The 22,565-nt window shown below is 35.3% G+C and overlaps 2 protein-coding genes across 3 annotated transcripts in view; one reads left to right on the forward strand and one right to left on the reverse strand.

The window, feature by feature from the left end:
- The window catches only part of LOC108777642 (ER membrane protein complex subunit 2), a 3,468-nt gene extending 976 nt beyond the window's left edge, over positions 1-2,492 (reverse strand). The window contains exons 1-5 of one of the 2 annotated variants that reach the window (XM_018544580.1): positions 2,450-2,492; positions 2,195-2,352; positions 1,419-1,713; positions 1,198-1,341; positions 943-1,099 (exon numbers count right to left, since the gene is read on the reverse strand). In XM_018544580.1, coding sequence (XP_018400082.1) covers positions 943-1,099; positions 1,198-1,341; positions 1,419-1,713; positions 2,195-2,228 — 630 coding nt within the window. In that variant the 5' untranslated portion in view covers positions 2,229-2,352; positions 2,450-2,492. The remainder of the gene's footprint in view (positions 1-942; positions 1,100-1,197; positions 1,342-1,418; positions 1,714-2,194; positions 2,353-2,449) is intronic. The other variant, XM_018544581.1, reaches the window with a different exon arrangement.
- A 6,741-nt stretch (positions 2,493-9,233) lies between these two features.
- Positions 9,234-22,565, forward strand: part of LOC108777646 (cleavage and polyadenylation specificity factor 73) — a 33,820-nt gene continuing 20,488 nt past the window's right edge. Inside the window, 4 exon segments of the mRNA XM_018544587.1 lie at positions 9,234-9,350; positions 9,480-10,949; positions 11,001-12,014; positions 12,844-13,443. Coding sequence (XP_018400089.1) covers positions 9,234-9,350; positions 9,480-10,949; positions 11,001-12,014; positions 12,844-13,443 — 3,201 coding nt within the window.

Below are 22,565 nucleotides of genomic sequence, written 5' to 3' on the forward strand. Positions count from 1 at the left end.
ATAATTTTTTAAATACGCAACTATGTGTTTTCTTTACACCATTTGATTTATCTCATTATTCTGTTCACAAAAGTATTAAGGTACAATAATCAAAAAGTCAACAGTTTACGAGTTATTTAACATTTTGTGTCAATATGTATCAAAATAAAGTGTAAAATATCTCGAAAACTATTAGTTTTTTGGTATCTCTACCTTAATACTTTTATTTGCAAAATAATTAGAGAAATCACGTTATCTAAAAAAAATTACATAATTTCATTTAAAAAAGTGGAGGTGACCTTCATATCTTTTTAGCGCCTCCATCAAAAAAACAATTATTGACGTCACATTATGTGCCCCTCGAAACCAAGCAACTTTTATTTGACACTTTTTCTTTTATTGTCAAAAACAAGCGAGTTATTCAGGTGACCTGTTTTAAATGCCCCTCCCTGTATATATATATATACATATATATTAGTTTAGTCCTCCTACAAATTCTCGTTAAAATTATAGAGCACGCTCCTCAAGCATTTGCAAAAAAATTTTTTTTTGTAGTAATGTTAGATTTTGAAATGCGTTTTTTTTTTCGTAAATGCTTGAGGAGCAGATATAATTTTAGCACAAATTAGTAAGAAGTCTGAACTATTACATATATAAAATTTAGCCAAATCATTGTGGGTTAGTTTGATGTTGGAACAACATCAGCCATGGCCTCTCTAGATTTAGCTGAATTTTATAAGAAAAACGCATTTAAAAATGTTGTATTACCAGTACATGAATTTTTAAATGTGTTTTCTCCATGAATGCTTGAGAAGTGCATCCTATAATTTTAATATGAATTAATAGAAAAGCGCTGAACTATCATACATAAACAGTAAAATTGTACCAAATTTGGTATTCCTCTTGTAAATTAATATGATTATAATCATTTAAAAATTATCATAAAATATTAGATATATGTACCTGAGAATATTTTATTTCAGCATATCTTTGGTAAATTAAATGACTATGTGGATTATGCAATATAAGTTCTTCCATACAATAAGCTGCTTTGGAATATTCCTGTTCTTGTAAATATAAATCACACAACTCGTGCCATGCTTCTTGATCGCTCATAAATCTAAATAATGATTTAAATTTAACATATCACTAATATGTAATTTTATAAAACTTTTGAAATATATACATATTTATATATAGATATATGTTAAAATATACCTTTTCAGATATTCTGTAAGCTCTTTGATTGCTTCTGGAATGCGTCCTTGAGCTTTTAAAATGGCAACACGACGTTTTCTTGGTGCGGCATTGGTTTCATCTCTTTTTATAATAGAATCCAAAACTTCCATTGCCTCATCATACCTAGAAAAAATCAATCGATAAAAAGCATTAGGATATATATTATATATATATTTTTACATATGATATATTATAATTACATTTCTAATGCTTCCAAATGCATAGCATGGTACTTGTGAACACGTAAGCTGCCAGGAAAGGCACGCATTAAAATTTTAATGCAATAATCAGCTAATGGTAATCGATAACAATCCAATGCGGCTACACACACTTGTTCCAGAATTAGATATTCTGAATAATGAAAAACAAAATATTCATGATATATATTATACAAACGATCAATCTTTCCTATCAAAGTATTTTCCCAAAAGTCTACTACATCTTTACTTCGTCGTTCAGAATCTTCCCTCCAAGTTCTCAATAAATCCCTTACTTCTATATAAGAAAAATATATACAAAATTACCATTAGAAGCATACAAAAATTCTAATACAATATTATTGATTTTAATAGAATAATTTATATATTGTAAATTATTTAGAAAAATTGTTTAGAAAATTAATTCAGCATTTTTTAAATGCCTTAATGTCCAACATAAATTCATAAATAATAAAGTTTATATAATTAAAATATATTAAATCAAATAAAATATATACAACAATACGTCAAAAAGTGAATTAAAAATAAGCCAACAGTGTGTATCAAATTTTTATTCAATAATGATTCAGCAAACTTTTTGTAAAAGTTTCTTAATATTAAGATTAAATTAATTTTTACTCTATAATAAAAAATATCTATTTAAAAAATTATACTTAAATATTATTACGATAGTTCTTAAAACATGTCCAAAGTGTTAATATTTATTTTACAATTATACATGATGAGATAACGTTAACTCACATGACAGAAAGACTCACCTGTCCAAGACAACTTGTCGTAACATTCTGCCATCGCTTCGTAAAACGAAGAAATCTGTACGACAGGCGAATAAAGAGTACGATAAAAATTGTTCGTCACACACTGCTTTAGACTATTCTGGAGGTTATGCAATGTGGCACGTAGCGCCTATAATACACTGTGTAAACATTATCGGATTAAACTTTCGTAAAACCAAAGGAAAATTAATCCTTTCCACTTTCTCGTAATAAAAAAGGAGCCCAAAAAAACTCAACCTGATGTCGAGATGTCCCACCAAGTTTTAGATATCAAATTCTTTACACTTGACAGAGCAGAAAATAATTTATGCTAAATAATGATAAAAGATGATCATGAAGGAAAGCATGAGAAAGAAAGGATAGCTTATTCACTTCTATAATAAGCTGGGGATCAACCAATAGCAGCGGGCGCTCACAGATCTGCTCCGCAAGTTGAGTCTGCTGAATGCGATCATTGGGCGAGTTCAAGACGACAAAGCGGCTAGGTTCGCTTGCAGAGCGATCGAGTATGATTGGTTGGATCTATAAGTAACAACCAATTATATTCAATCGCTCGGCAAGCATACCTAGCCGCTTTGCCGTCTTGAACTCGCCCATTGGGCGCATTCAGCAGAAAAGAGCGCTACGAGAGCGCTCGCTGTAATTGGTATATTCTTCCAGATTTAAAATTCTGATTGGATGATCTAGAAGAATACACCAATAACAGCGAGCGCTCTCGTAGCATTCTTTTCTGCTGAATGCGCCCATTGACTCGTGCCGTAAGAAATTGATCAATCAGGGGCTACGCAGAATAAAAGGAATAGGGAACAGAGAACAGAGAATAAGAATTTCAACCTATCCGAAATCATGTACTGTGGAATAAACAGTGTGTATTCCACAGTACATGATTTCTGACAGGTTGAAATTCTTATTCTCTGTTCTCTGTTCCCTGTTCCTTTTATTCTGCGCAGCCCCTCACAGTTGAAAACAATCGACTATGATTGGTTAATTTCTTACGACACGACATCCAACACCAACATACGACCTAGGGTCTGAGCACAAGCACTGCCGTAACATTTTACGACATACTTAAGTTCTTCTACTAAATTTGAGTGGCCCAGGTGACAAATTTAAGTTGTAGACGTAAGTAACGCACAAGCTTTGGCGTATCGGTGTATGACGTGTTTATATATGTTGTACATTATTGTCATATCTTTCGATAGCGAGCATAAACACGTCATACGCCGATACGCCAAAGCTTGTGCGTTAAGCGGGGAGCACAGACTTTTGCATAACGCATAAACCATATACATAAAGAATTTGATTGGTCCATTGACTCATGCATAAGAAAATGGACCAATGAAATTCCTTATGCATTTGCTTTATGCGTTATGCAAAAGTCTGTGCTCCCCGCTTTATTTACGTCTACAACTTAAAGCGGGGAGCACAGACTTTTGCATAACGCATAAACCATATACATAAAGAATTTGATTGGTCCATTGACTCATGCATAAGAAAATGGACCAATGAAATTCCTTATGCACATGCTTTATGCGTTATGCAAAAGTCTGTGCTCCCCGCTTAAGTATGTCGTAAAATGTTACGGCAGTGCTTGTGCTCAGACCTTTATTGTAAAATGGGCTTAAGGTTATATTGGCCCGTATTCAGAACGCGCTAACATGCTGTAGTTTACGTCACGTATACTATAGAATTTCAGAGATAAAAGCGCGCTTTTATCGATAAAAATGCGTTCTCAATACGGACCATTAAGCGGGGAGCACAGACTTTTGCATAACGCATAAACCATATACATAAAGAATTTGATTGATCCATTGACTCATGCATAAGAAAATGGGCCAATGAAATTCCTTATGCACATGCTTTATGCATTATGCAAAAGTCAGTGTTGGGGCTTTAAAGCCTATCGCACATGAAATGCATAACTGTGCATAAGCATAACGTAATGCCGCTGGACCAATGAGCATCTTATGTTAATCAATATGGCGTCTTTATGCTGGATGCTCATTGGTCCAACGGCCTTATGTTATGCTTATGCACAGTTATGCATTTCATGTGCGATAGGCCTTAAAGTTACGAATCCCCATTGAACCTGCGCCTTTAAAGGCTATGGCACACAAAAAATTTAAGGCAGTAAAGGCCATCACACGTACACCCACGGTAATTAATTCTGTCCCTCGGAAATTTTCACAAAATGAAAAATGACCACCTTTCTATATTAATTGTCACAATCCATGCACGATTAACGTTGCGACCACAGACTTCTATATAATAGAAGTCTGTGGTTGCGACTGAACGTTAATCGTGCATGGATTGTGACAATTAATATAGAAAGGTGGTCACTTTTCATTTTGTGAAAATATCCGAGGGACAGAATTAATTACCGTGGGTGTACAAAAATTTTAATAGGAATCGTAAGGTCTTAAGTAAATCGGCCAATCACAGTTTAGCGTATTAAAATGTGAGATCGTAATCTTGATTGTGATTGGTCGATTTACTTAAAGGAGTCTACAGACCAGAGCGGCACAGCGGTGAAGCGGCAAGCGATAGCCAATGAGAGCCATGCTTTTACGCAAAATCATGGCTCTCATTGGCTATCGCTCGCCGCTTTACCGCTGCGCCGCTCTGGTCTGTAGGCTCCTTAAGACCTTACGATTCCTACTAAAATTTCGTACATGTGATGGCCTTTAGACGTAAGCAGTAAGGTCGGAATCAGATTACGCATTGAAGAATGACCTAGTTTACACTTAGCCGTTCTAGTGACCCTCTAATAAGAGTCTGGCCACCTTCTCCCCGGTTTGTGATTGGTCCGACATTTATCATCCATTCCCGCAAATTTCTTTAAATTTATAAACTGTAAAAATTAATAAATTCGTAAAAATTAAAGTAAAATCAATTACAATTTTTATTTTTATTATTATTTAACTTATATTAACATTATTAAATATTTTCTATAAAAACTTTTATGTAAAAAAAACGTTGCAATATGTCTTTCATAAAATAAAAACAACAATTAAGTAAGTATTATAAATAGATTGAAAATATAAAAATTAATATATTAAGAATATATAAAATTTATAAAAATATTACAAGATTAAGAAACTTTAATAAAAATTAAATTTAAATACAAATAATACAATTAATGCTTTAAAATTCTTAACAAAAAATACTTAGGTAGCACCAATAGGGAATAAATAAAGTAGTATATTTATGCAGAAAAAAATATTTCATGTATATTTCATATTATTTATGTATATTAGATATACAGTATTTATATTTAATAAAAATGTTTTTGTAATTATTATATTTAACATATAACAAAAATGTAACATATATTCCTTTAACGCATAATAAAAATAATATAAATAATAATATTAATCATAATAATATAATAATATTAATAATAATAATAAATAATAATAATAATAATAATAATATAATAATAATATAATAATAATATATAATATAATAATATTAATCATAATGATTCTTCTTCTTCTTCGAATATTAATGGTCCTGGTCTTAAAAATGATACGATGCATGAGGCGAGACGAAACAGAAACAGAAACTATGAAGTTTGTAGAGCTACAATCAGCTACAACTTACAGCGCCACTAGAATGAGATAGCATGATTTTTTCTCTCTCGCACAATTTCGACGAATAATGGCGGACTTCACGTGTCCAGACTCTTATTAGAGGGTCACTAAGCCGTTCAACCCCGATTCACTTCGTCGCAGTTAGAGACCTAGAAAACAGAGATGCGTCATTGAAGGGTATGGCTTGATTGGCTGTCTAAATCACGTGATAAGAGAGCCATTTTAATTCACTAATCTAATAGATATAGTTTTATAACGTATATACATATATATATATATATAGAAAAATTTAGACAATACAGTGTCGAAGTGCAATAAAAAAAACTATTATTATGGTGTAAGTATTCTTATTTGTGTGAATATTTAATATCGGACTTAACCTAACCTAATCTAATCTTTCTACCTTTTGCATCAACTGTCATTAGCTTATTGGTCAAGAGCACTTATATTGAATTAAAATGGCGGTGGTTATCTAACCCAACCGACGCAATGTCGCATCTCTGTTTTCTAGGCCTCTAGCTGCTGGGTGTAAACTAGGGCTGTCTTCCCATAGTCCCTTTGCCAATCAGTAAAATAATATTACTAAGGTGACGTCATCTTACTGACTGGAGAAGTGTTCCCATTCTCGCCAGTAAAAAGTGACGTCAGGATTTGTTGCGTTTCTATGCCCTACGCTTTCTACAGTTTTCGTTTCATATTACAGTTTCATTTCATATTTTCGTCATCAGTGATCTTTATTGAATAGGTAAGTAAATAATATATATTCCATGTAGCAATGTTTACTTGCAACTCTGTAATATTTCGGTACCCATGTCTTAAAATAATTGATCCCGGCGACTAAAGAGGTTAGACAACGATTTCGTTCCGGTATCGAAATATTACAGAGTTGCAAGTAAACATTGCTACATGGAATATATATTATTTACTTACCTATTCAATGAAGATCACTGATGACGAAAATATGAAATGAAACTGTAATATGAAACGAAAACTGTAGAAAGCGTAGGGCATAGAAACGCAACAAATCCTGACGTCACTTTTTACTGGCGATAATGGGAACACTTCTCCAGTCAGTAAGATGACGTCACTCTAGTAATATTATTTTACTGACTGGCAAAGGGACTATGGGAAGACAGCCTAGGTCTGTGTAGAGTCCTAGATATCAGAGAAGCGCAACCGGTGTGCCGCATTCTGATTAGTTGACTGTCAGCCAATCATGACATTCATTCAGTGGTACTAAAAATGGCTGACTACCAGACGATTGGTGAATTTCATAGTTCGTCTGCAAACGATGCCATTTTTAATACTTTTCTTAGTAGTTTTGCTATACTGACTTAAGCCGGTTGCGTTCCTCTGATATCTAGGCCGGTATTCATAGTCGGTTCTTATTTCAAGACTGTCTTAAGTAATGTCTTAAGATGCTAAAGCGGCCCTCTGGCCGGTATTCATAGTCGGTTCTTATTTCAAGACTGTCTTAAGTAATGTCTTAAGATGCTAAAGCGGCCCTCTGATTGGTTCGTAACTCCTCAAGACTGAACTTAAGACGGCTTGAATTTAAGAACTGACTATGAATACCGGCCCTAGAGCTGCGTTCCGTTATGGGTCTTCTACAATAATGTAGGATTCACACTGCGTACGACATCCGACGTACGACGGTACGATATCCAATAGCAGAGCTTATTACAAAATATTGTTAGTTATATATCAAGAAAACAAGCTCTCCTATTGGATATCGTACATCGGATGTCGGACGCAGTGTGAATCCTACATAAGCCATAAGTCTTAAATCGGAAGTAAGAAATTAAAAATTGACGACTGTGATTGGTCCATTTCTAGCTTATGACTTTTGATTTGTGACTTACGGCTTATTGTAGAAGGCCCATTACAGACATATGCGCGCATTTTATATAGTGAGCGTAACGTATACTATAGGGGAATGCGCGCATATGTCTGAAACGGAACGCAGCCTGTGATACTGGTCATTGTAACTTTCATGTTTCGAAATTACCGCAATGTGTTTTATATATTTTGCCTGAAAATGGCAGTTTCCGGATACTGGCGACAGCAAAGACATAGAGAATGGACTGCGCGATCCTGTATCTATGTAGTATCAAAATGTGTCGACGAAAATGAGAGAGAGGGTCCGTGGAAGACGGCCATCTCTATCTTTTTCCATTCCATGGTGTAATGGAAGAGAGAATGAGAAGGAGATGGCCGTCTTCCACGGTCCCTCTCTTCTTATTTTTGTTGACCATTTTGATACACGAATCGCGCAGTCCATTCTCTATGTCTTTGGGCGACAGTCGCGACACTCTCATTTCATCTATTCTAGGCTGCGGTCGAGTTGCCACTACGAATGCTTTGAAGCGTTTCTTGATTGGTCAGTTTGTATAACTCTTTCTTTTGATTGGTCAATCAAACGCTTCAAAGCATTCGTAGTGGCAACTGACCGCAGTCCTAGTCGGTAATGGGAACAGATGTTACCAGACTGTGTCACATGCGTAATCGCCCCGAACGCCTGAGAGCGTCGTGGGTGGTAAGACACCAGGGAGCGCCACATGTCATCCCTAGCCCCTCTGGTAGCTCTTGTCGCTCCCGTTCCCAGACGGAATTATCATCGCCCGTCGCTGTTTTCTGTTGTGTTTTTGGGACTGGGACTGTGCCGTCGAAGGGAGATAAAGGAAGGAGACATGCCATCGTGATAGTCGTCTTGCTAAGGAGGTATCGTGTGCGTGTGCACGAGTGCCGCGTGTGCCTGGAATCTCAACACGCGTCCGTCCGTCCGTCGTGCGTCGGCCGCGCCGCGTGCAGGCAGGTGTAATTTAATAAGCGCAGGCAGGCTGGGGAGGCTGGTGGCTGGCTGGCGATTTAACAGGATATCGATTTGTCTGGTGGCGGCGAGCCAGTGCCGCCGCCGCCACCGCTGTCGCCGCCACTGCCGTTGGTGCTCGCGGTACACCGCACACAAGCAGGACACGCAGCACCGCATACGGCTGTCAGGCGTTACGGGAACAGTCATGGATGTCGATATTTTTGGGGCACAGCGATGTGCAGCTGTGCCGTGTGCGTGTGCGACCGCGTGCCCGATAGGCGACGAGATGTGACGCGAGACAACCGCCCCGGCGACGATTATTCCGTTTCAACACGAAGAGAGAAGCGTGGCCAGTACGGGCAGAGAAAGAGAGAAGGAGGGAGAGAGAAAGAAAGGAAGAGACAGACAGGCAGAGAGAGAGAGAGAGAGAGAGAGAGAGAGAGATAGATACGCATACACACACGATTGCGATTGGTCTTAAACGAGAAGCGGATAGAGAAACCTATGTACAATAAGGTCCGTTTGTTGTATTGCTTCGTCATACGTACGCGTGGAACGCTTTTCTTCTGCTAGTTCGATTTTACGTGTAAAGTTGATCGCCGGCCCGTAGGTAACGATGGAGCTCAACGGTATGGGAACGTCCGTCGGGGCCGTGGCCTGTCCTGTGTGTACCCTGTATTTGCGCGAGGGCATCAGTCTGCAGAAGCATTTGGATACTCATCCCAAGGAACAGGTTATAGATGCTCTCATCAAAGCCAGCATCTCATCGCAACAGCAACAAGCTCTACCAGCACCAGGAGCAACGTCATTACCATTATCGCTGCAGTCGCAAGCTGCGCTTCAGACTCCTACCTCCATCCAGGCACCCCAAACGTCCTCCCAAGTCTCACAGAACACGCACATTTCTACTCACTCTCCGTATCCTGTAGGACCCATTTTTGAATGTCCGCCCATAAGTACCATGATGCCACCGCAGTTCACTTCATTTAGCTATCAGCAATTTGTGAACAATGGGACCATGATGATACCGCAGTATGCGATGGCACCGCCGCAAGCCAATCAGATGATGCAGATGCTGTACAATCCATACGGTATGTACCAACAGCAAATACCCACCGTCCAAATGATCTCACCAGTTGCAGCTGTTCCTGGCGCAATGACGAGGGTTCGGCCAGTGGTCACTATGGCCGGTGAGAGCAACGTCAGAACCCTGACGATTCCTGTAAATAGTCCTGAACCGAAACAGATTCTGCCTGAGATTTTGCCAGAGACGGAGTCTGAATCCGGACAAGTTATTCCAGATGTTAATCTCTCAGCATCACCTGTGCTGCAGAACAAGGACACATCCATCAGAACGAGAGAAGAGAGCGACAACAGCATGCTGCCGATGAATCACCGGGGACAGCAAACACATAGTTCTACATCTCCCGACGACAGCACTGTGCACGAATACAATGCTATTTCTAGATCTATTACAATCACTTGCGCTGTAGATAACACCGATGACAAAGTGGAGAGTGTATTGCCAGACGTGGTGGACGAAGAGCCATTGAATAACATTTTGACCACAGACTTACAGTGTAAATCTGCAACGTACGAGCAACCAGAAACACAACAGTTTACACGGCATGTGACCGAAGAGGAATACGTGAATGTATCCGATAGAGAAACACCCACAATTGACATTGACTCCGTAGCTTGCGAACATGACTCTGAAATGATAATTGACGATAGACCTGTAAGTCGCAGCAGCAACGTCGACATTAATGTTGGATCACCGCGTGATCTAGTACCAGTAAATACCTTGAAAGATTCTGTTCAACCTGAATTTAACTCGGTTGAAAAACTAGAAAATTTGATTACCATAATGGAAACGGAGCTTAATAACGCATCTCTACAGAAAGAAAGTAATACGCGAAACGATCAGGAAAAATTGGCGGACGCGAAAGGAAAGACCACTTTGGATAGAGAGGAGAGCGTTATTCATGATATAGTAGGCATTCCGGATTCCCACGAGAAGGATCACGTATTGTCCAACGTGCAGGAAGGGAACAAGTGGGACTCGAGCAATTACTCGACCGACGAACAAAGATTGTCAGATAAGACTTGTTCGTCACCTAGAGTAGACTGCTCAAAAACGAATGAAACTCTAGACAGATTGGAAAAAACTTTGCATTCTGATAATTATAAATATAGTTTTTCAGCTCCTACGTCTCCAGTCACGAGAAGGAAGAGCCGCAAAGTCATCCGTCGTTATAGTTCGCGATCGGAGCATGGATCATGCGAAAATCTCAATGCATATCGTCACCGTGCTGATTTCGACGACGCCGCGGTCATACAAGATGACGATGACGACGACGACGACGACGACGATGACGACGAGGACGACGATGACGATGATGACGATAACGACGACGATGACGACGAGGAAGAGGAGGAGGAGGAGGAGGAGGACTACGAGAACTTGGACGCGAACGTCGAGGCGGATGTGGACTTGGACGAGAAGGTTAACGTTGATATAAACATGGACGAGAAGATCGACGAAGAGGACAATTTTGACGAGGCGAACATGGACATTGACGAGATTCCCAGTCCGCATACGCCTTTCGCGGATTGCGGCGTCAGATCGCACACACCTTTGTCCGCAATCAGTGGCATTTCTGTGTTAAGAGTTAGGAAGGATCTCAGCAAACCATGCTCACCCACGTCCATACATTCGTTTCATCACGTGGACAGTGATAGCGTAACTCACGATGAGGATAGTAATGGTGTAGGTAACACCACGGAGAAAGATCCGATCGACTGTTCACAGATAGATGAGGAGAAAATTAAGACTGATAATCAGTGTCAGGAAACGCAGGTGGCGGTGTGCGGAAATGTTGCAAAGATTCAAGAATCGAGCAGCAGTTACGCGTATCATCAATCAGTGATAACCGAGCACATTAGTTCATTTCCCGTGATACATTCACAGTCATCCGTCTTGATGCACGAGTCATATTCCATTACGACCAGCACCAAGACTCAAAACCTTTTGAATCTCTCCGAATCAATAAACCCCACAACCAGTACCGAATCTAGAAACTTTCACTCCGCCAAATCATTGATGCCGAAGCAATCGATGGAACTGCTCAATATAAATGAAGATGCTCACGCTGGGCCAATGAATGTCTTTGAATTCGACGGACTGCAAATATTAGTTCCTAGTACATTTATAAGTGACTCGTCTCAGAAAGCGGTGAGTGCAACCAGCCAGCAATCTATGGCAAGTAGCGAGGGTGCAATAGGTGTTGACGAGGAGGTGAAGAGTATTAATATGCGTGCTGATGAGACTATGCCACCTAGAGGTGAATTATCGGAGCAAGAAAGCAATGGCTGCACGGAACAGTCCGCATGGCAGGTTTGTAATTTATATTATTCTTCATATTTTTACACTACAGGTTCTTTGTATTGTACATTTTTTTATTTGCATCTTTATTATTATTTATACAATTCGGCATTTGTAATCGTCTTTTATATTCGTAAAGACATTGCATAATGTTTTGATTCGTAACTGCATCCGCAGATTTTTTTTATGTGCATAAAAGATACTTTTTATATGTAATAAAAAATACAACACGTGAAAAGAATTTTTTTATTTATTTTGTAATAAATATTATGATTAAAAGATTTATTATTATTAAATTGATTTTTTTTACAGTTAATTATTGAAATATTCTGAGTTATAGTTATATACATTCCAATTATACAATTCTAATTATTGAAAAGAATAATATTTATTATACATTTTATTGTATTATTCTTTAAAAATTTTTGTAAAATTGTTATGAAATTGTTGTTCAAATTGTTATTGTTTTATCGATATTATCATAAAATTGTCATATTTAAACATGTTTTGTTATTTTTTTGTATTATATAAATATAATATAAAGTTTATAGCCAAAAAATATTAAGAAAATTATCATGTTACATTATACTGCTACATGATAATTTATATGTGTGTATAATTTATATATATGTATATTAATTACATAAAAATAAATGTAGTTAAGTTAAAAGTTGTGCAAGTTAAATAATGATAAACTTAGTAATACATACAGATATAAAATCTCTTGTTATTATTTATAAATTTAAAAATAATAACGATGAATATCAATATATATGTATTGATTATTTACGCAATTAATTATGTATAATTCGTATGTCTAAAATGCATTTTTACTGTATAGATGTACATGGGTCAAGAATCTTCGCGCATGTCCACCTCTTACGATCTGTTGGCTCGAGAAAGCTGGGAAGAATCGGAAGGATCCGATAACGAAATCAGCGGACCATTGTTGGACAGTAGATCGTTAGCCACGCACTTTACGTCGAGTTTGTTTTTGGATCGAGATCGAAAGACACCGACCAAACGTACATTCAAGTGTTCCCACTGTAGCGAAGTATTTGATTGTCCAAAGGAACGTAGAGTTCATAGTACAACTGTGCATAAGGATGCGATGCCCAGTAGTAGTAGAGATCAATTGGATCAGCCAGAAGTAAAGGACATCAAGTTGTTGGATAGTCGCATGAATATGTTCGACGATATATTCATGCCGAGTATACATATGCAACAGCACATGTACCATCATCAGCAGCCGTTGTTGCATCAGCTGCAGCCACCGTCACAACCTGGATCAGACGGCCTGACGAAGGCCGAGACCGACCAGAAAATCGGTGAGAATCTGGTGATACCGTCAAACATTGAGGTGATTTGCACGATATGCAATCAGCGATTCAATAGTGAGAAGTCTCTGCAGACGCATCACCGACGCATGCACATCACTGACGTGAACAAACGCATACGCGAGACCTCCAAGTGCCAGATATGTAATGAAGAATTTCCATCAGTGTTCCTGTTTAACGCTCACTTGAAGATACATCCATTAGAGTGTGGACAGTGCGGCAAGTATTTTTATCGCAAGCAGAACTTTAAGCTTCACATGAAACGTCATATGGGCATCAAACCGTTCCCGTGTACCGTATGCGATAAAGCGTTCCTCACCAAGCAAAAGCTGGAGGAGCACACCAATGGTCACACCGGCAATGCACCCGTCAGGTGTAGTTTGTGCAATGAAACTTTCCGCAGATACTCAAATTTGACTCAGCACAAAAACAGGCATCACCTCAACATCAAGAAGAAGCTCAAAGATTATATATGCCACTGCGGCGAAGTGTTCCACACGAAGAAGAAGCTCGCCTGGCATAAGGAGACGCATGATGAGAAGCCCAAGGCGTGTACGTACTGCAATGAACGATTTATCCACATGGCCAGTCTGACGCGTCATATGCGTCGCGCCCACAATCGCCGATTCGTTCCCGACGCTCAGCGCGAAAGCGAGAACGTCGAGTGCCCGATTTGCAAGTGTATCTACCTGCGATCGTCGCTGGCGGTACATATGCGTGTGCACAACGGCGAGCGGCCGTACGAGTGTCAGGTCTGCTCCAAGGCGTTCAGCACCAAGTGGAATCTGCAATTACACAAGTGGACGCACGCGGCACGCAGTACCAAGCCGTTCAAATGTAATCAATGCAGCGCGGCGTTCTATCGTCATAGCGATTACACAGCGCACATGAATTCCCATCGAAATGTGCGCCCATACACGTGCAACTATTGCGGCGCGCAGTTCATCCGCAAGTACAACTGTCTACGACACGTGAAGGAGCACGAAGAAAACAAAGCATACACGTGCGACGTGTGCAACAAGACCTTCCACCGTTCGTACTATCTTAAAGAGCATTTGCGGGTGCACTCGGGCGCGCGGCCGTACACGTGTCACATTTGCGGCAAGTCCAGTGGCACCAAATCCAACCACAACAAGCATGTGCGAATTCATCACGCGCGCGAACCTGTAAATACCGAGAATTGAATAAGGATCGCCAAATCATCTATCACGTTCTGTCACGTTCATTTGGCTCTCTTATTATTGCAGTCGGGACGAGTTGAACGACTCGCAGCGCAATCGCTCGCGCTGTATTTATAGCGAGATTACAGTGTACAGTTTCAGAAAACTGGAACCATACTTTTACACTTTGATCGGGTATTGGAATAGCTTGACAAGTTTTCCCAGAACCACGATGTAAGAGTATAAGGTGCTTTTACTCACATTTCTACTAGAAAGTTGTGATTAAACTGGGGAAGTTAAGACACATAAAATGGCATATTGATCTTAGCACCTCACTTACGAAACAAGGCTTTCTGTGTGAGGCAATTTACTAATCTACTATTTACTGTTATAGTAGTTTGAAGGTACCATATGCTACCTTATGTTTAAATGCAAAACATCCTCAGAAAAATCACAATTTTATTTTTATTTTTTTTTTACGTGAGTAAAAATACCTGCTTTTGTATATCCGTACTTCACGCTTTGTGGACGCTTTTCCACATGCTTGTGGCATGTTAGAAGCTGAAATCGTCAAAGTTGTAACAACGGTGTTAATTCTAGTTTTGAACCGGTTTTCTAACTGGCTTGGTTCAACTTGAATTCTACGTGGAACAGTTATGCTAACTGGTTAGCAATTCACTGTCCTCTTCTAAATTGTATAGCTACGATTACCGTCGGTACTACGAAATTTAGTTAAGATTATTTAGCGCCAATCGACGTACATATAGATAACGGCAATCGACGTTTCCATTGTATTCGATCGAAAAAGAACGCGTACGCGTATTCACAGAAGAAAATATTTAACGAATATGTACGGCTGTACGCGTATACGCGCAGTTGACAATGAAGACAATTAAACCGTCAGACAATTATACCGTAACGGTATTCGAGTGCTGAGTCTAAAGCACTGGGTCTACTGTTAAAAGTTTTTATTCGATTTCGTATATACATATACTATGTTATATACGCGCCGTACATTTTTAATATTATACTATAAAAGTACATGAATTTTTTATATATCCGAAAGTGTCCTTTGGTAACACTTTAGCATTGCCATACATAGAATAATTCGGAGACATTATCTTTGTCGTCCGTGTCGTTTAATTCTATACAAGTAAATCTTATCTAAAGTCTTCATTTTTCCTTTTTTTAATCAAATTACTATCAAGTAATTGTTACATCATTAATTTTTTTGTTAATGAATATAAAGTATTTTTTTATTTCTAAGAAATTCATTAACATACCGCCTTTTGTATGCATATGATGTTTAAACTATGTTAAAATGTGATTTAGTTTAATTTAACGTGAAGCACTTAGAAAGGAAGAAAAGAAGAGGAATCCATAGATATCCAAGCGTTTAAAACTTATAAATACATGCAAGCATTCTAAGAACTTTGTTTTATAACAATTTCGAAATTTCTCAAAAAGCATCCGTATGATGTTGTGTATATATATATATCAATTCTATTATCACGACAATATGTATTCCAATATATTGTAATTATTTATACTTATTTATTACATTGAAATGAAACGAAAAATGAACAAAAATTTCATATACAATTTATTAAAAATTTTTTAATTTTATTCTAAATCGAGTATTATGTATTTGTTTTCGTTTTGTTCTCTTTTTTTCTTTTTTTTTTGCAAAATAGCTTCGCAAAGATATCTAAGGATCGAAGTTGTTATATGATATATTCGTATTGTCAAGTAATTTGATTATACCGGGTTGGGATTTTTATTATGTTATGTGCTATGTTTTAAATATTTGCGTATTAGGTAGGTCCAGTGACTTCAGACTACAATTACCTATAAAAATTTTTAATAAAGATTAACTGTCATAATATATGTCACAAAGATTCTCGAATAGTTCTTGCGGAGGAAAATTTACTTTATGCAATTAAAGAACACAATTTGCCAACTAATAGTAATTAATTATTATATACAGATAATTAATCTAATTAATATTTACAAAGATACACCAGCACTTTTACGTGTCAATGATTGTAAAGAATTTTTTTTTACATTATCTATTTTACACGAGAAGCATGCATATTACAGATTTCTGTGCATTGTTTGCCCAATATGAGCCCAATATAAGCATAAGTCGACTCGTATTGAATTGCGATCAATTTTTTATGCAAGGGCCTATAAATTAATATTATAATATTATTAACTACCACATAATAGTTACGAAAATCTTAGTTGTTATTCTTCTATATTTATATATTTTGCAATGTGTATAAGACCGGTATCTTATTGGTTACTATAATTTCAAGACTGATCGGTGTTGGTTCTTTGTATTGCTCTCTAATACGAATCAAAATAGTCATGTTCCTCCATTTTAGTTTAATGCCAGTCATTCATTGCGACGAATAATTCGCAATAATATTAGTTATAAAAACGGAAGTATGTAAGTCCAAAAGATAGATTTGTACTTTCAAAATTAATGAAAAAGTATATACATATTTTCATATGGAATCAAATTATATGTAATTAATTTTGTTATTTAAATATAAGAAATCTTATTGTATATAAAACAGTAAATTTTTGTTAAATACTTTTTTTATTTAAAAATGCACAAGTTTAAACATTATACATTTTTAAATAAGAAAGTAATTAATTTTAAAATTATATATTTTTTGCAACGTATATAAAACTTTATGTTGTTATTATTTTTGAAATATATCAGTTTTAGAAAATTTACTTTATTAGTTACGCGCGACGACATAAAAATGTTAAAATCGATTATTTTGGATTTACTCTCTTCTGATATTCATTCTACTTTCTAAATGCACACCACATATGCCAAACCACATGTCACTTGTAAAATTTGACCAGTGATTATAATGTAGATATACGGCAATGTCAAGTTATGTAAGTACATATACTTGTAAAAAGATGGAAAAACACATTTAAAATTGGATGGCTGTTTGTTATTTTGATCTAAGGGAGCAATATTGAAAAGGATAAAACTAATTGAAATGCGTTAGCTATAATTATCAATTGTATGATTGATTTTTGTGCAAATCAAATTGTCTGTTAAAACGAGTTTCAACTATTAATTTTAAATGAAGTGACCAATCAGGAATGATTAGTAAAGTATTAAAAAAATATTGTGTAAGAATTTATGAATATTTCGATAATGATTTAAATCTAGAAATATTAATACGGCAAACTGTGCAAAAAAGTTAGAATTGTATATTACATATACATGTATTGTATATGATGGAGTCTCTATTTAAAGAATATTAACCCTTTGTACTCGAAGTATTTGTTATCCGACAGTATCAGGGATATTTCGTGTAGTGAAAGTGTGTAAGTAATTTTACCTTGTGTTACATCTAAACTCTGCTCAGCTAAGATTATAACTCGTTGGTAATTAATATAAGAAGAATAATCAGAGGAAAATATTACTTCAGTAAATTAAATTTTGACAGAAGATATTCAACTAACTCTAGAAAATATAGATTGTGCATTAATAAGAACAATCGCAAGCTGAAAACAATCGCAGATATATGAACGTGATAAAGTAAGAAAAAGGATGCTGTGTACGTGTGTGTATATAAATATATATATATAAATATATATATATATATATATATATATTGTGAATATGTGAATCATTAAAATAAATATAGTGTTACAATGTACTCGAGCAGCATGGAAGTGAAAGTGAAATGTGGTTGATAAAAAATAGATTCAGTTTTCGTTACAAGGTTCTACTCAGAAATGGAATTGTGTATCACGGTTAAGATAAAGCGAATTCATTATTGCGTGTATTACAACTTTGTATCGGAAGATTTGTAACTTGTAAATGTGACGTTTTACAACTTTAATCTATAACTTGATAAAGATAAACCAGAAAGTCAGAATATCTGTGAGTAAATTTAATTCTTTGCAATAATATATGTACTGGTGTCGACTAGGCGTAAATATTTTAGAAATAGATTCTGTTCACATTGAGATATCGAATTTCTTTAGAAACAATATTCAACTAATTTTAGCAATTGATACAATAAAAGATTTTAGAATATTACAGTTTTTCTCGCATGAAGATTTATTAAATTTGAATTAGTTTAACAATATTTTTCTAAAAATTTGAAGAATAGTAAAAATTAACATATCTAATGTGTTTGTAATTGGATCTAAAAGACATAGCAATGAAGAATAAACTCTTAAAATTTTTACTGAAGAAAAGTCGTAGATTTAGAAAAAAAAATCTATCTCTAAAATATGTGCCCTATTATTCGCGTGTTTTACAACACTCTGTGTATTCTGGCGTGTTTTTTGTAATACTGCAATCTTTATATATAGTATTCCTATTGCAGGCAATATTCAAGTACAAAGGGTTAAAATATTTTTCGTAATGGTTTATGTATGAAAATATAAATGCATCGGTAATCCTCAATAATCGACTCCATCGTTCATCTGTCAAATTTATTTAGTTAAATTTTAAATGTTTCCGTGCATAAACCTTTCTTATTAATACATACATAAGCAGCGATTATCTGTTTAGTTTTCTCTGTTGTTTTCACTAATTTACTCGTTTTAAAAATGATTTGATATGCGATGGGTATTCAGGTAATTTGGAAACCCACCTGCAACCAACATCGACGTCCAAATGTGCAATTGTTTAGTTAAACTATTCATATTATATCTATTCATAACGAATATTGTTGTAAATAATGTAAATATGTACATCAGTTCTATTTTATAATAGGGCCAATGAATTGATTTGGCAATTGAGTATCGTACGAAACTTGATCTATGCTATAAGCAGATTAAAAATAGGATAACATTATCATTAAAAAGGAAAAAAATAAATCAACATATGTATACCTTAATAAAATTTATGTATTGAGGTACGTTTTTAAATAAGTTCATTTTTTCTCTTTTTTTTTTGTTCACATCACTACCCTGCGTTTGCGACGTTGAATATAATTTGCAAACTGAAGTAATAAGGGTCACACAAATAAAAAATCTATTTCAAGAAAATATATTTAAAGATTCATTTGTAAAAACGTCAAGTTAATTGAAAATAATTTTAAATACATTTTTCTCAGAATGGAATATTTATAAGATATTATGCTTTCAATTATAATTTGCATTGTATGTACAACTTACTAAATTAAGCAAAATTAATTTATTGTAATATTTATTCCTGCATTATGTGTCGATGATTTAAAGTAAAGAAAACGATTAAAATAGTAAAAGATATCAATTGCGAAGAAAAATTTAATGTTTTAATTTAAAGATTAATGAGAGAATTGTAATTATATGTAGACCAAATATCTTTAATTAATTTTTTACACTAAGCAGATTTATTGTAGATATATCCAAAACTATCCGAAAATACATACAGTCTATTTAGAAGAAAATATGAAATAAAAAAAAATATTGACAATATTTATTTTAATTAATATTATATTTTAATTAGGTGTCTGTTTTTCAAATTATATATCAATCATTTAAATTTAAATTTCTAGAAATATTTTAAAATTATATAAACTCATATAAATTCCCTATTTACTAGTTAATTTATTTGCAATATAATAAAGGAATTATATTCAACATTCTACAACAGCAAAATTATTTTTCTTTTGATTCTAAATAGGATGTTAAATTAAATATTTTTTTATTATACAGTATTTTTTAAAGCGTTTTAAAAATATTTTGTATTATATAATGCATTTTTAGTGATTTATTTTACACATGATTTTATATGAATAAACAGATAAACAATGGGCGAGTTCAAGACGACAAAGCGGCTAGGTACGCTTGCCGAGCGATCGAGTATGATTGGTTGGATCTATAAGTAATAACCAATTATATTCAATTGCTCGGCAAGCGTACCTAGGATCTTTAATTGCCGTCTTGAATTCACCCAATGACAAGTTGCGTTCAGCAATGCAAATCAGGGCAGCGATCATGTAATTTCCAGTGGAACTTTTCACTTTTAGTGATTTCACGCAAACTTTTCCACGAATCACAGTGCGATTATATAACTAAATGAGCGGAAAGTGAAATTACCAAAAATGAGAAATAACCTTATTCACCTTGTAAATCACTGATAAATAGTAAACGAATAAAGCAATAACAATGAATAACTATTAATAAATATAATATCGATATATAATTATGAGTAACGTGATAATAGTGAAATGTAAATGTTTATCATTTATACTTACAAAAATCTATATAATCTTAGAAATATCATCCAAGGAGAACAAGACAATCAAAATAATGTCAATTTGACGTCATATTGACATTTTTTTTATTGTTTTGTTCTCCTTGGGATCATAACTTTAGAACACAGATGTCTATACTATACTAGATCGCTAACACAGTCGAAAGGACTAAGGCCGGCCGGATTTCTGGTTTCGGCCATGATGGGAACAACATGATGGCGACGGTCCGTGTGTAGTAGTGCGTATATGAGTATCCTGCGTGTATGTTAGTGCGTATGTGTGACATCAGCCGGTAGCCACACGTATGTCAACTTTTCTATTATATATTAGCATGAAGGAAGATATAAGGAGACTCCACTCGGTCTCGCCAGTCTACAAGACATGAACCCATTTTAGGTTTCGAGTTCCGTTTCCGATTCTCGACACTCGCAGCGCTCGTGAATTTAGTAGTGCTGCGCATAATGAGTGCGAGTAAGAGAAATGATCATTTCTCTTACTCGCACTCATCAGAATCGGAAGCTGAACTCGAAACCTAAAATGGGTCCACTTTTATTTTACGGAGTGGAGTCTCCTTATATCTTACTTCCTGTATATTAGTAAAAGAAAGTAAAAATGCCGAAAAATTGTTGCATTTTTAAATGCAAAAATACACGAAAACAAGGTTTTCATTTCTTTAGGTAAGTAGAAAGTATTTATGTGTAATAAATATAAAAATATTCGAGGTTCATGATATGAGAAGGTTATGTTTCAATTAAGCATTGTTAATTTTTCAGATTACCATTTACGCGTCCAGATATATTACAAATTTGGATTAATGCCATCGGAGGAGACTTTGTTCCAAAGAAGAATGATTTAATCTGTAGTGCCCATTTTGTACATACAGATTTTTTGGAAAGACCAGGCGCAAGTGGTGTGCGTTTAAAAAATTTGGCTGTGCCGTCGGTATTTCTGGAAGCTCCTACTTCTGACATTCCTTCGATAGAATGTAGCACTATTTGTACAATAGAACATGACACAACTACTGTGATGAAAAGTAGTACTATTCCTATATTGAAATCTGGCATTACTTCTTCGATAAAGTTTGACACTACAGTTGCTCCTACAGCTGTTGAAAAAAATGTACCTGCAGTTGTATGGAAAAGTGTATTGAAACCAAAAGAAAGCAATGTAACAGTTCTTGCATCAATTTCATCGCCGAAACCACAACCTACTGATAATACTATAAAACTGACCACACGAAAGCCGACAAAAGTCATGAGCAGTTCACTTTTTCGTTTGAAGCGGCAAGAAATGAGTCCATGGAAAAAGCACATGTGCAGAACAATAAAAACATTGAGGCAGAAGCTAAGGAGAAAAGAAGAAAAAATAAATTCATTGGAAAATTTATTAAAAACTCTACGGTATGATAACAAATTGCCCAGCAAACACAAACTGACAGTTATGTAACTGCTTTAATTTTCTATTCAATAATGTAAATATTGCACAATATAACATGTGTAATATGCACAGATGTTTATTCTGTGGTAATATGTATATTATTGTATATGTATATTGTATATTCGATGTTATAAATATGAATTACTTTCATTTTACTTTGTAATAAATATTAGAAATATATTCGTTTTCATTTTAATCCTTCCTTTTAATAATAAAGTAAACAAATTATAAAAATCTGTTTTCAAATAAAATTAACAATTTTCATGATTAAATAATTTAATAAACAAATATTTACAATTTTGATTTATTTTGCACGGATTGCATTTTCCAATACATCTTATTATAATTACTTAAAATAATTATTAATTAATAATATATGTATTTTTGTTACAGTGTGCG

The sequence above is a fragment of the Cyphomyrmex costatus genome, unplaced genomic scaffold (assembly GCF_001594065.2).
Source record: "Cyphomyrmex costatus isolate MS0001 unplaced genomic scaffold, Ccosl1.0 scaffold452, whole genome shotgun sequence".
Lineage (NCBI taxonomy): Eukaryota > Metazoa > Arthropoda > Insecta > Hymenoptera > Formicidae > Cyphomyrmex > Cyphomyrmex costatus.